Genomic DNA, 12,006 nt, shown 5'->3' with positions numbered 1-12,006 from the left:
TTACAGGAAGGCATTGTAATGGAATTGACTCTAACCTATATTTCACATGTGGGAAACAATCTTCGAATTGCCCTAACCTCTCCCGCACCCCTAACCCCAACCTCTCCCACACCCCACCCTCCGCCGCCGCCGCCGCCGGTAGCGCCGCCGGGGCAAAGTCCCTAGGGGCATGGCGGCGGCGGGGGCCCTTCCTCGTCGCAGCGTGGAGAACGGAGGCCGGATCCCACCTCCTCGATGCATGGCGGAGCAGACGCGCGTGGGATGGGCGACGACGGTGGCGGCCCTCCTCCCGTCGGCTATCCCCTGGCGGACTGGCCGGTGCGGTTGGGATGGGCGGGGTCTCCCTCCTCTCGTCGGCTTCCCGCAGCACTCCGGCAGGGGCTGGTGGTGGGCGGCGGCCAGGCCCTCGGTCTGCGCCATGGCATCCACCCCCGCCTCTCGTCGGTGCGTGGAGGCGATCTCGGGCATCTTCCGCGACACGAGGGCGCCCGGGGCAGTAGCCTTGGGTTCGACGGAGGAGGTGGCCTCTTCTTCGCTGGAGAGGGTCGGCCTGCGGTTGGTGGTGGTGATTTTTGATCTATCACCGCCATCCGGCGGTGAGATGGAGGTGCATGGAAGCCGGCGATTGTGTCGCCGGTGGAGGGTTGGGTTGGCCAGCCCGGGATGGTCGCCGACGTGGGGGTCCGACCTGAATAAAGGCGGCGGTCCTAGGGCCTCTCTTGCATGAAGAGGAAGACCTACCGGAGGCCTGGACTCGTGATCTAGCCGGAGGGTTGAGTTCCGGAAGGCTCCGCCGGCGAATGTAATAGTGCTTTGCCTGGAGTTTGCTGGATCGGAGGTATTCGGTCGTGCGCACCCATGCGTTTTATTTCGACCGTTTGGTTCTGGAGGGAGCGGCGCGAAGCTCTTTTTCTGTGTTGACATCAAGTGACTATGGATCCATGATGAAAGTCGGAAGAAGAGAATTTCATGAAGGCCGGAGGGGAGGACTAGCTAAGGGAGGTTCAAGTCTCCGCGTTGTTGAGGGGCTTGCTTGGTGTCTGGGGTTCACAGCAGCGGTATGAAAGTGGGTGCGACAACACATGTGAAGCGCATAGTCCTACCTTTCAGGGTGAAAACCCAAGGTCTGGCCTCAACTGGTTGTGCCTGGCAGTGACCTTTGTGGAGGCATTGTTTTGAGAGTGGGGACTATCTTCAGGGTGAAAACCTAAGATCTTTGATCGGGCGACGATGGTGTTTGAGCACTGTTCTCTTCTTGGAGGCGTCGTTTTTTGGAGAGTCTGTAATTCAGGTGTTGTCATGGCGGTGGATGTATTGTTGTTGTTAGGCGCGAGATACTGTAGCGGGACTTTTGTTTCTTAGTTTTCTTTTCCTTTTTTTGGTTGTGTGCATCCGTAGTGCCATTAGGGTGGTGCGTTGTTGCAGAGGCTGGGTGTAATTTGTATCTCTTGATATTAATATATTCCCTTTATCGAAAAAACATATGGGAAAAAATGATAAGGAGAGGTTATTATAGAGGTAATAACTTCCAAGACTTAACAAAAGAAAAATTACAGTAATAAAACATGGGTTATCTTTCAAGAGTGCTTTTCTTTAACGCCTTTCAGCTAGGCGCAGAAAAAGAGCTAGCATCAAGTATTATCAAGTGAAGAAGCATCAACATCATAATTTGTTCTAATAATAGTCATAAGGTGACTTCTTTATTTACCGAGAGAAGTGTTTCATACCTTTCTTGAGTGGGAATCAATATTTAATAATCCCATCTCTCGTATCAATAGCAGCACCAACAGTACTAAGAAACGGTCTTCCCAATATAATTGGACAGGAAGCATTGCATTCAATATCCAAAACAACAAAATCAACGGGCCAAAGATTTCTTTGCAGCAATATCAACAAGATGAACATCCAAATAACATTGTTCCAACGGTGTCAAATCAAGCATATCATAGATTTTTCTAGACATAACAGAAATACTTGCACCAAGATCACATAAAGAATTGCAATCAAAGCCATCTACTTTCATCTTAATGATGGGCTCCCAGCCATCTTCTAACTTTTTAGCAATAGAAGCTTCACGCTTTAATTTCTCTTCTCTAATTTGCATAAGAGTATTTGTAATGTGCATTGTAAAAGCCATATTTATAGCACTAGTATTATAACTTCTAGCAAGCTTTTGTAAAAACTTAATTACTTCATAGATATTGTAATCATCAAAATCAAAGTCATTTTTATCAAAGATAAGAGGCCTATTGTCTCCCATACTCCGAAAAATTTCAGCACACTTATCACGAATAGTTTCAGTAGTTCTAGGCAATTTTGTAGAGGGAGCGGGGACTTTTCCTACACCAATTATTTTACCATTAATAGTAGGAGAGTGGCTAGCATTTGAGACTTCATTACTACTGGCGGTGGTGATGGTACAAATTTTAGTCAAATTATTATTTCTAGCAATTTCATCTTCTTTTTTCCATCTAACATGCAATTCCGCCAACATCCTAACATTTTCATCAATTCTAACTTGAATGACATTCAAAGTTTTTCTTTCTTTAACATCATGAGGCATAGCCTTTAATTTAAGAAATTCAACATCATGAGCAAGGCTATCAACTTGAGAAGCAAGAACAATAATTTTGCCAAGCTTTTCCTCAACAGTTTTATTAAAAACAGTTTGTTTACTAATAAAATACTTAAGAATGACTTCAAGATCAGAGGGTGCACTTTTATTATTGATGTAGGAATTATCATAAGAATTTCCATAAGCATTACCATTATTAGAAGGATATGACCTATAATTGTTGCTACCAAAATTATTCCTATAAGCATTGTTGTTGAAATTATTTTTTTTAATGAAATTCACATCAACATGCTCTTCTTGAGCAACCAAAGAAGCTACGGGATATTATTTGTATCAACATGTGCTTTACCATTAACAAGCACATAATAGTATCAATCTTATCATTCAAGGAGGAGGATTTTTTGACAGAATTTACCTTCTTACCTTGTGGGACAATTCTTTATCAAAGATTTCATATTTCCCAAGCTTGAGCAACATGTTCATTATCAAATTATCTAAGTTTCATTATGTCGCTTCTCAAAGATATAATCTTAGCAGGATGATAATATTTTCCAATAAAACCATATTTGCATTTAATCCAAGAATTAATACTATTTCTAGGCAAAAATAGCAACCAAACTGAAATTGTTTCCTTTTTCTTTGAAAGATAGAGCTAAAGATTGGTAGCTTGGTGCTGCTTGATTGATAGCTTCAAGACGTACCACACATAGTTTTCACGTTTCTGGCTTTTATGCCACCTCCAAGGCTTGGTGCTGCTTGATTGATAGCTTCAAGACGTACCACACATAGTTTTCACGTTTCTTTAAGCTATGTGGTGCTTGATTCATCTGCAAATACCCATCCACACAATTTCCGAGCAGATTTCATTTTCGCTTGGCCAACTGCAATGCAATTTAAATGCCGTACTGTTGGGCCCAATAAGCAACCATCCTCAGTGACCATAAAAAGGAGCACAAATCGTCCAGCTTCCAGTACACCATTAGCATTTGCCTTCCTGCTCTATCTTGTGGAGGTTTGACCTGCTGTAAACGAAGACAGATGGAGCCCATGAACCGGGGAGAAGGGGACACGAGCTATGCCCACAACTCTGAAACACCCAAACTCGTATAATAACTGCCAGAATACGGATTTGAGCTCTACCAGGTAAAATCGCCCTCCGCTTCGATTTTTGCTGGTTTCGATTACGGGGCGGGCCTTCGCCCCTTACTTGTGCGGGGTGGGAGGCCAAATACAGGGCCAACCCCCCACTTGTGGCAGGCTGAAATTTCAGAAAATCTAACTATTTTCGCGATTCGCCTCACCGGAATCCGGCTAAATTCCGGCGAACTACAGCCGGGGCGGGGCTGGGCGAGCGCCGCCGGAGGCGGCGCGAGCACGGCCGGAGCGGGGCGGGCTGGCCGGAGCGAGGTGGGGCGAGGGCGGCCGGGGCGGCGCAGCCATGGCCGGGCCGGGCGAGGGCGGCGCGGTCGAGAGCGGGCGGGCGAGGCGAGGGCGGCCGAAGGCGGCGCGGCCATGGCCGGGGCGGGGCGAGGGCGGCGTGGTCGGGAGCGGGGCGGGGCGAGGCGGCGGGGGCCGGAGCGGGGCGAGGCGAGGGCGGCCGGGGGCGGCGCGGCCATGGCCGGGACGGGGGAGCACGGTGGCCAGGCCAATAGTTGGCTAGAGGAAGAAGATGGAAGGAGTTTTTTTTCGATTTGGCATATTTTGGGAATATTCCATTTTACAGGGTGAGTTTACAGGTTCTGCTAGATTGGACGCGTTTTTGGTCGGTGAAAAACGAATACAGGGCCCTCTACTCGTGTTTTAAGGGGAGAAAAAATACGGGACCTGCTCTTAGTTTACTACTGTGGCTAGCAACTAGACAAAGGCTGCGTTTCGTGTTTCCTTTTTTCTAGCTTCCTAGTTTTCCTGGTATTTAGAAAATATAATAAAAAATCTAAACATCGCGGATGATCCAACCTTCCAGCAGACGAACACCGGCGATTCATTTCACGCAGAGAGTTCAGAGAAAGAAAAAAAAACAGCTTCAGAATTTACCAAACATACAAGGGGATCAGCATCACCAACGTCCCTGGTTTGTTCTGCTTCTCCAAAGATGAAAAACTAGGATACGTTGGCTTCACTGAACTACTACCATTTCTCCGCAAGATTGCCTTTTACGCAGATGATTTCCGCATAAGATCGCAGATGAACCAACCAACCAACAGACGAACACAACGATTCATTTCACGCAGAGAGTTCAGACAGAGAAAGAACAGCTCCAGAAATTTAGCATACATACAAGGGGATCACCATCACCAAACGTCCCTGGTTTGTTGCATTGGGTCTGTCGGGCTATTATGCCACCCCTCCACGAATTTGTCCTGATTGATTCATGACGTTTTGGTCATTAACCACACCGTCTCCATGTTGCTTAAACCATGTGGTGATTGGTTCATCCACAAGTACCCATCCGCATAATTTCCGAGTACATTTCCTTTTCGCTTTGATGCAATTTAAAGGCCGTGCTACCAATAGTTATGTTCTTGACAAGCTATTGTTGGGCCCAATAAGCAGCCATCTGCAGTTACCATAAGAAGGAGGAGAATCGTCCATCTTCCACTACGCCATTAGCATTTGCCTTCCTGATCTGTCTCTCACTGGTTGAAGGTCTTGTGGAGGTTCGCCCTGCTGTAAGCCAAGACAGATGGAGCCCATGAACCAAGGAGAAGGGGACACGAGCTATGCCCGCAACTCTAGTATTCAGGTACTTTCTTCTCTACGTTAGTGTACCACCACCGTGGCTAGCATCTGGACAAAGGTTGCACTTCGTGCTTCCTTTTTTTTTCCTGTTTTATCTAATCCCCAAGCAGTTTTCCAAAATATTTTCTAAATATCATGAATCATACCACAATGTTATCTACCCTCGTCATAACTGCACTGGTGGAAAGGATTCAGGATTTGGATGATCGGTTGCGAGGTGATTTCAATTTCAAAATACGTCACTCACGGAAAAACAGGGTGCACCTTAAGCTCATAGCCTTTGGTTAATGGTTACCTATAAAAAAGGATGATTTTTTCTAGTGATTCACAGTTTACTATAGTGTTGTTTGAACGGGATATTCTTCAATACTTGGCTAAACATTTTTCACTCGAGAACTTATCCATCCTATTTGCACCTAGTAAATTACATCATTTATAAAGAAGAACATTAACCGGGAAGCACTAAATATATTTTCTCAAAAGCTAAAACTCCAATGCAGAATGCTGAGCAGAACAGGATGAAACCCATGATAGAAGCGGCCATTATTGACTTATGCAGCAGTACCAGCACCTCGTTTCCCAGAAATATGGTAATCGCAGACTTGGGTTGCTCCTCTGGCCCAAACGCGCTAGTGTTGGTATCGACTGCCATCGAGGCCATCCAAAGTTATTGCGTTCAATTCCAAAGGCAACAACCTGAAGTGTGTATTTTCCTCAATGACCTTCCTAACAACGACTTCAACATGGTGGTAAAGAGTTTGGCCATGCTCCGGAAAAGTAATGAGCCTATTGTGGTGGCTAGTGTCACGCCAGGGTCATTTTACGAGAGACTCTTCTCTACTGGCTCATTGCATCTTGTTTGCTCGTCCAGCAGCCTGCATTGGCTCTCAAAGGTGTGACATTTTCACAACTAGATGATTCGACCTGTTACAGCACTATTTAGATCATATAACCAAAACCCTTATCTTTACAGGCTCCAGAAGTACTAACGAGGAACCATATCCCAGCGTACAACATTGACGAGCATGCCAGGCGTGAAATGCTTCCTATGATCCATGAGGCTTATGCACAACAATTTAAGAATGATTTCACACATTTCCTAAAGCTAAGAGCAAAAGAATTCCTCCCAGGAGGCCGGATGGTTATTTCTATTACTGGAAGGCATTCTGATGGAATTGACTCCAAACTATTTCACATATGGGAACCCATAGGTCATATTCTAAGTGTTATGGCCCTAGAGGTATATTTATTTGATATCATGCATATGATTTGATCATTTGTTAATGAACGCGCAAGTAATTGATCTTTTGGGTCTTATTAACAGGGTGTGATCAACAAAGCTAAGTATGATTCCTTCTACATTCCGATGTATGGACCTTCTAATGAAGAGCTTAGGGGGATCATCCAAGAAGAGGGCTCCTTTTCGATCAAGGAGATGGTAGTGCGCGACTTAACAAGTGATGCGGATTTTGCGCTCTTCACTCCATATAGGTACATGTCCCAGATGCGAGCGGTGTTTGAGCCAGTGATTGTGAAACATTTTGGAGAAGTGATGGAAGAATTCATGAGGACCGCAGAGAGGCGATGGAGCCTCGATGGAATCTTGAGAGATCAACTTGATAGGCTAGTATGGCTATCTGTATCGCTCACCAAGGCATGATCAAGTAATTAGCTACTTTGTCACGTATGGCTGCTGCTTTCCACAATTGATGAAATTTGAACCATTTCTTCTTTATGGCAACAAGTAATGTAGGTGTACTGTATTATGTAACCTGCAGCTCTCATGTGTAACTGAATGTTTTCATGGAAGCACAAGAAATTTATACTAGATGAGACCCTGCTCGATGCAGAGGGATTTTTGTTTTTTAAATGGTGCTTCTACGAATAAAGTGACTCCAAATTGAATAATAAAATAAAAAACATAAGTACTATAAGAATATCATTGGCATGTGTGTTTGCAGTGCATGAATCATTGAAAAATAAATTATTTACGGAAAGGTGTCTGTTGGACACATGTCATGTAGATCAGTATATGTTCTTTTTTCCTCATCGAGTTGTAAACATGCAGAAAATGGCAATATTCCCTGTTAAACACAAATACCCTGATAAAATATGAATATTCAGCTAGATGTGAAGATTAGATGTGGGTGTAGAATGAGGCCATCATTGTTTCTTCAGCGATTCATGCCGAGTTCAGACAAAGTACAACAGCTTCAGAATGTGGCGTTTCCGGTTACACCCACTGATTGGGCCTCCGAGGTTCATTCATGTCCACACCCGGCCCATCAAGGTTTCGACTGGAACCTGTCAGCTGTCACTCCCGGCCACGGCAGCCGGCAGCCAATCGAAGCGCGCCGGAGATGGCAAACGTGGCGCTCCTCTCCGCCGCCTCGCCCTCCACCTCATCCGCCGCCTCGCTCCTCCCTCGCCGCCATCCATCTCGCCGCTCCGCCTGCTTCCCAAGAGCAGCCTCCAAGCTGTCCGTCGGTAAGTCCGCCTCGACACTCGATGCCTGCTCTCCATCCCCAAAATTTAGGCCTCTCCCCGCGGTTACCTAGCCGCTGTAGCCCCGATGAACTCTTCACTGTAATCTGAGCTGTGTCCATGCTTCTCAGTTTCTGCCGACTTTTGCGAGAACCACCCAACCTGAGATGAAATGTGGGCCGCCGAAATTTGGATAGGATTTGGAGTTCGGTTGCAGTCATGGCTTGCTGTAGCTGTAAAATGTTTCGCAGCATTGCAGTGAGCAGCGGCTCTGGTTATGTGATGTACTGTGCTGTGTGTTTTTATGTGTCACTCTGACGGTCTGTCTGACCTGCTTTGTGCGATTCTGCAACTCATAATGCAGTGGCCGCAATGGGCGACGACCCGATCAAGGAATGGATCCTCACCGAGGGGAAGGCCACGAAGATTACAGGGACAAGATCCATCGGGGGTGGCTGCATTAACGCTGCCCAACGCTACGAGACCGATGCTGGCTCCTTTTTCGTGAAGACCAACAGGTGTGCTAAAGCAAACTTATGTCTGAAACTCGTCATGTTGTGTAGTGGTGCACGATGCTAGTGGCAACTCATCATGTCGTCGTGTCCAATTCGCAATACTACACGGTGGACTGGAATCATCTTGTTGTATGCCAGGCGCATCGGTCCTGCTATGTTTGAGGGGGAGGCTCTAGGCCTGAAGGCAATGTATGACACCAAGTCAATCCGTGTTCCTTTGCCATACAAGGTGAGTGAAGACTCGGATGCAAGAACATGTACGAGTTGTTGATGCATAAAACAGTAAAATATGTTGCAACACACAGTACACGACTGAAACTGCATTGATGTGTGTGCACCATGCAATTTTGTTTTACAAGTTTGAAATATGGTGTACATTATAGCACTCAAACTGCTTCAGTTCTACTCATATCAAGGTTGTCACGTTGTCTAAGGAACCTAGTGCCTACTGATTGGACGAGAACTAATATGCAACTGTTGTGCAACTTTAGCATACTTACTCTATGTACCCTAATACAGGTTGGGTCGTTACCAACTGGCGGATCTTTTATCATCATGGAGTTTATTCAATTTGGTCGTTCTAGGGGAGACCAGGTAACCTTGTCCAGAAACCCCTTTCATACAAAGAAAAAGGTAACTTTGCACCTTATATTCCAATCTTTCGTTTGAATCCTTTATTTTGAACAAATCGGTTATTGCCAGTCAGCTCTGGGAAGGAAGCTCGCTGAAATGCATAAAGCTGCAAAATCTGATAAGGGCTATGGTTTCCATGTTGAAAATACAATTGGAAGGTACAGTTAAGTGTTTGGTATTCTAAAATTAGACGATTTATCCCTTTTATAACCAGAAGAGGTAGTTTCACAGTGACATGCATCTGCTCCATTCTACCTCTTGTTCTGTCTCTGGCTGTGTGACATGCAAAACTCAAGTTTGCTTGAAATCCTACTACATTGGTCTTTTTAACCCACCAATTTTCGCAATGTAGCACTCCCCAAATTAACACTTGGACTGCTGACTGGATTGAGTTTTACTCGAAGCATAGGCTGGGATACCAATTAGAGTTGATATCACAGAGGTTTGGAGATTCAGCCATATATGAAAAAGGTACATAGGAGAAAAGAGCAATAAATGTGAAGTTGACTTATGTGTTCCTATTTCGTGTCATGCTCCATCAATAACTGGGTGCTCATCATTTCTCTTTCGATTTGTGATCATTCATCTTAGCTAACATTTGGCAAGTTTGCAACAATTCATATGATGTATGTTCCTCTTGAGCAGGTCAGCGATTGATCAAGAATATGCATCCACTTTTTGATGGTGCTGTTATTGAGCCATGCCTTCTTCACGGAGATTTATGGAGTGGAAACATAAGCTCTGATACTGATGGAGATCCTGTGATATTGGATCCAGCATGCTACTGTATGCAAAATTCATTATTTATTTCCTCCATTTCCAGAATCACAATTGTTTTATGCAGTCTATTGCTTTCCTGAATTTCTTGCACACACTTATTAGACCCCACAGGCAGTACCTCATCATTTTTTATTTATCTGCAGATGGACACAATGAAGCAGAGTTTGGGATGTCGTGGTGTGCTGGATTTGGAGGGGAATTCTATAACTCTTATTTTGAGGTATCCACTTTTTCATTTTGCTCCACACCTGTATCTGGCACCACTAGCATATGCAGATAAAGAATTCACTTATCATTATCCGAAATGCTGAAAGGATCAACTAACTGGTTGCTACTTCAAAACTGATTGATATTTTGCAATAAATTGGGATACAATTTCTGTATCACTCCGATAAAATAAAGTCCCTCACCTTGAGTTGTACTCATTGAGTTCATTCCCCTAAGTGGGCTACTCAATTTGTCTCTCTCTCTCTTCCTATATAACTATCACCTCTTGTACCGGGTGGCTACTGAATTTACTGTTATGATAGAAAGTTTGAATGTAACATACTGAACTTCAATTCAGGTGATGCCAAAACAGCCAGGCTTTGAGAAGAGGAGGGACCTGTATCTCCTCTACCACTACCTGAATCACTACAACCTTTTCGGCTCTGGGTACCGCTCATCAGCTATGTCTATCATCGACGACTACTTGCGGATGCTGAAGGCATAGCCCCACTTAGTGCAACAGAAAAAGAAGTAAGCGATGCAGGTATAGATGACATGTTTTATGTATAATTCTGTAGATGTTGCGAACTTAGTGCAACATCTTCACACTTCGCTGTACATTCCTTTTACCCTTTTCTTACAGCACTGTACAACTGAAAGATCTTCACATATATATATGTAAATGTGACGGTGTTAATCCATGTGATCTTGTTTCCTGATAACTTTGCGTATGACCCAAAAAAGAAAGTGTATGCTTTCACTGTCATCTGTAGTATGGTGGACTGTTATCAGGATACTGTCGTCGGGGATCCGCGAGAACGGGTCAACCTGATAGTGACCCTCTGACCAACTAAACTATCCCTAGTCAATTGGATTGACACTAATATGATACATGTCTGCTGCCTGGGCGTTCTTAACAGCCCTGTAAAGGCAGCATCCTTGGCTGCGCACTGAGGACATTTTTAACAACCTAGGACGGCCCGACGTGGCGGCTCGCCATTCGACCACCCCATGAAAAGATGATGAGAACTTTAGGCTTTGTCTCATCCTGTGTGCTCCCCAGCTAATCCCTCGGAAAGCAAGCAACCTAGACGCGTTTGAGAATTCTTTCCGATTCTTCACCGCCAATGGCCCCAAACCCCCTGTTTTTAAACCCTCGGCGTGATCCTCGGAATTACAGCACGTTCCTGGCATCATCGTTCTCCTGCACTTCCCTGGAAGTTTTAGCTTGTTTTGAACGCCCTTGTGCTGTGCATTGGTTTGGTGTATTCGTTTGTGTGCGGATGGAGCGAGACGGCCAGGACGCGAACGTGGCGTTGCTGCCGGGGAGGCGCGCACGCGCGGACACGCGACACCCGGTGTACCGCGGCATCCGGTTCCGCCGGCGGCAAGTGAGTGTCGGAGATCAGAGAGCCGGGCAAGGCCAGCAGGATCTGGCTGGGAACGTACCGGACGCCGGAGATGGCCGCCGCCGCGTACGACGTTGCCGCATTGGCGCTGCGGGGCGCCGAGGCCGCCGGCCCCGCGCTCAACTTCCCCTACGAGGCACTGTCGCGCCCAGCGCCGGTCTCGCGCGCGCCGGACGACATCAGAGCGGCCGCCACGGCCGCTGCGGCGGCCATGGTGAACGGTGCCGGGAATTTGCAGGTGGCTGGTAGCTGCTGTCCTGTGGCGGGTGATCAGCGGCGAGTGGTGGACGTGGACGACGTGCTCGAGATGCCGCGGCTGCTGGCGAGCATGGCGGAGGGGCTGATGATGAGCCCGCCGAGGCTGGGCGCGGCGCCGGTGGAGGCGGAAGACGAGCGCGGCATGAGCTTGTGGGAACACTGCTGAGCTCTCAAATGTGGATTATTGTCCTTCTTTCGTAAAATGTGTAGGTGCTGGTGAGCGACTGAGTATCATCAGTGTAGTTTACAAAACTACAAACTAACAAAACTTGAACATATGAGAGCGTGTTCAAATTTTTAGTCCCAAACTTGGAGCGCCATGTGCCAGCTGGCTTATTCATGCGTAGCTGGGTTGACACTTTGACACGAGAATAGAAACAGCCGTGTTAAAACTGTTAAGCTCTAC

At 46.2% G+C, this 12,006-nt stretch overlaps 2 protein-coding genes and 1 pseudogene across 3 annotated transcripts; all 3 read left to right on the top strand.

Annotated features, from left to right (window-relative positions):
- The first annotated feature begins 4,381 nt into the window (after positions 1–4,381).
- LOC127297361 (probable methyltransferase TCM_000168) lies at positions 4,382–7,184 on the top strand. Its single transcript, XM_051327669.2, has 4 exons — positions 4,382–5,318; positions 5,815–6,207; positions 6,288–6,554; positions 6,639–7,184. The coding sequence occupies exons 1-4, from the start codon at positions 5,259–5,261 to the stop codon at positions 6,972–6,974; spliced, it is 1,056 nt and encodes a 351-aa protein (XP_051183629.2). The 5' UTR covers positions 4,382–5,258; the 3' UTR covers positions 6,975–7,184.
- A 400-nt stretch (positions 7,185–7,584) lies between these two features.
- LOC127297362 (protein-ribulosamine 3-kinase, chloroplastic) lies at positions 7,585–10,634 on the top strand. 2 transcript variants are annotated; one of them, XM_051327671.2, is made up of 9 exons: positions 7,585–7,801; positions 8,163–8,316; positions 8,452–8,542; positions 8,833–8,946; positions 9,016–9,104; positions 9,299–9,417; positions 9,592–9,732; positions 9,870–9,946; positions 10,292–10,634. In XM_051327671.2, exons 1-9 carry the CDS (start codon positions 7,675–7,677, stop codon positions 10,436–10,438), a joined length of 1,059 nt encoding a protein of 352 aa, XP_051183631.1. In that variant the 5' UTR covers positions 7,585–7,674; the 3' UTR covers positions 10,439–10,634. The 2 variants fall into 2 exon arrangements, with proteins under 2 accessions (XP_051183631.1, XP_051183632.1); XM_051327672.2 differs by having other exon boundaries at positions 7,587–7,801; positions 8,833–8,907.
- A 509-nt stretch (positions 10,635–11,143) lies between these two features.
- On the top strand, positions 11,144–11,781 carry LOC127297365 (ethylene-responsive transcription factor ERF026-like; annotated as a pseudogene).
- Positions 11,782–12,006: the final 225 nt, after the last annotated feature.

The sequence above is a fragment of the Lolium perenne genome, chromosome 4, assembly GCF_019359855.2.
Source record: "Lolium perenne isolate Kyuss_39 chromosome 4, Kyuss_2.0, whole genome shotgun sequence".
In the NCBI taxonomy this organism is placed as follows: Eukaryota; Viridiplantae; Streptophyta; class Magnoliopsida; order Poales; family Poaceae; genus Lolium; species Lolium perenne.
The sequence above is the reverse complement of the archived record's forward strand: the minus strand, read 5'-3'. Positions and strand labels throughout refer to the sequence as shown.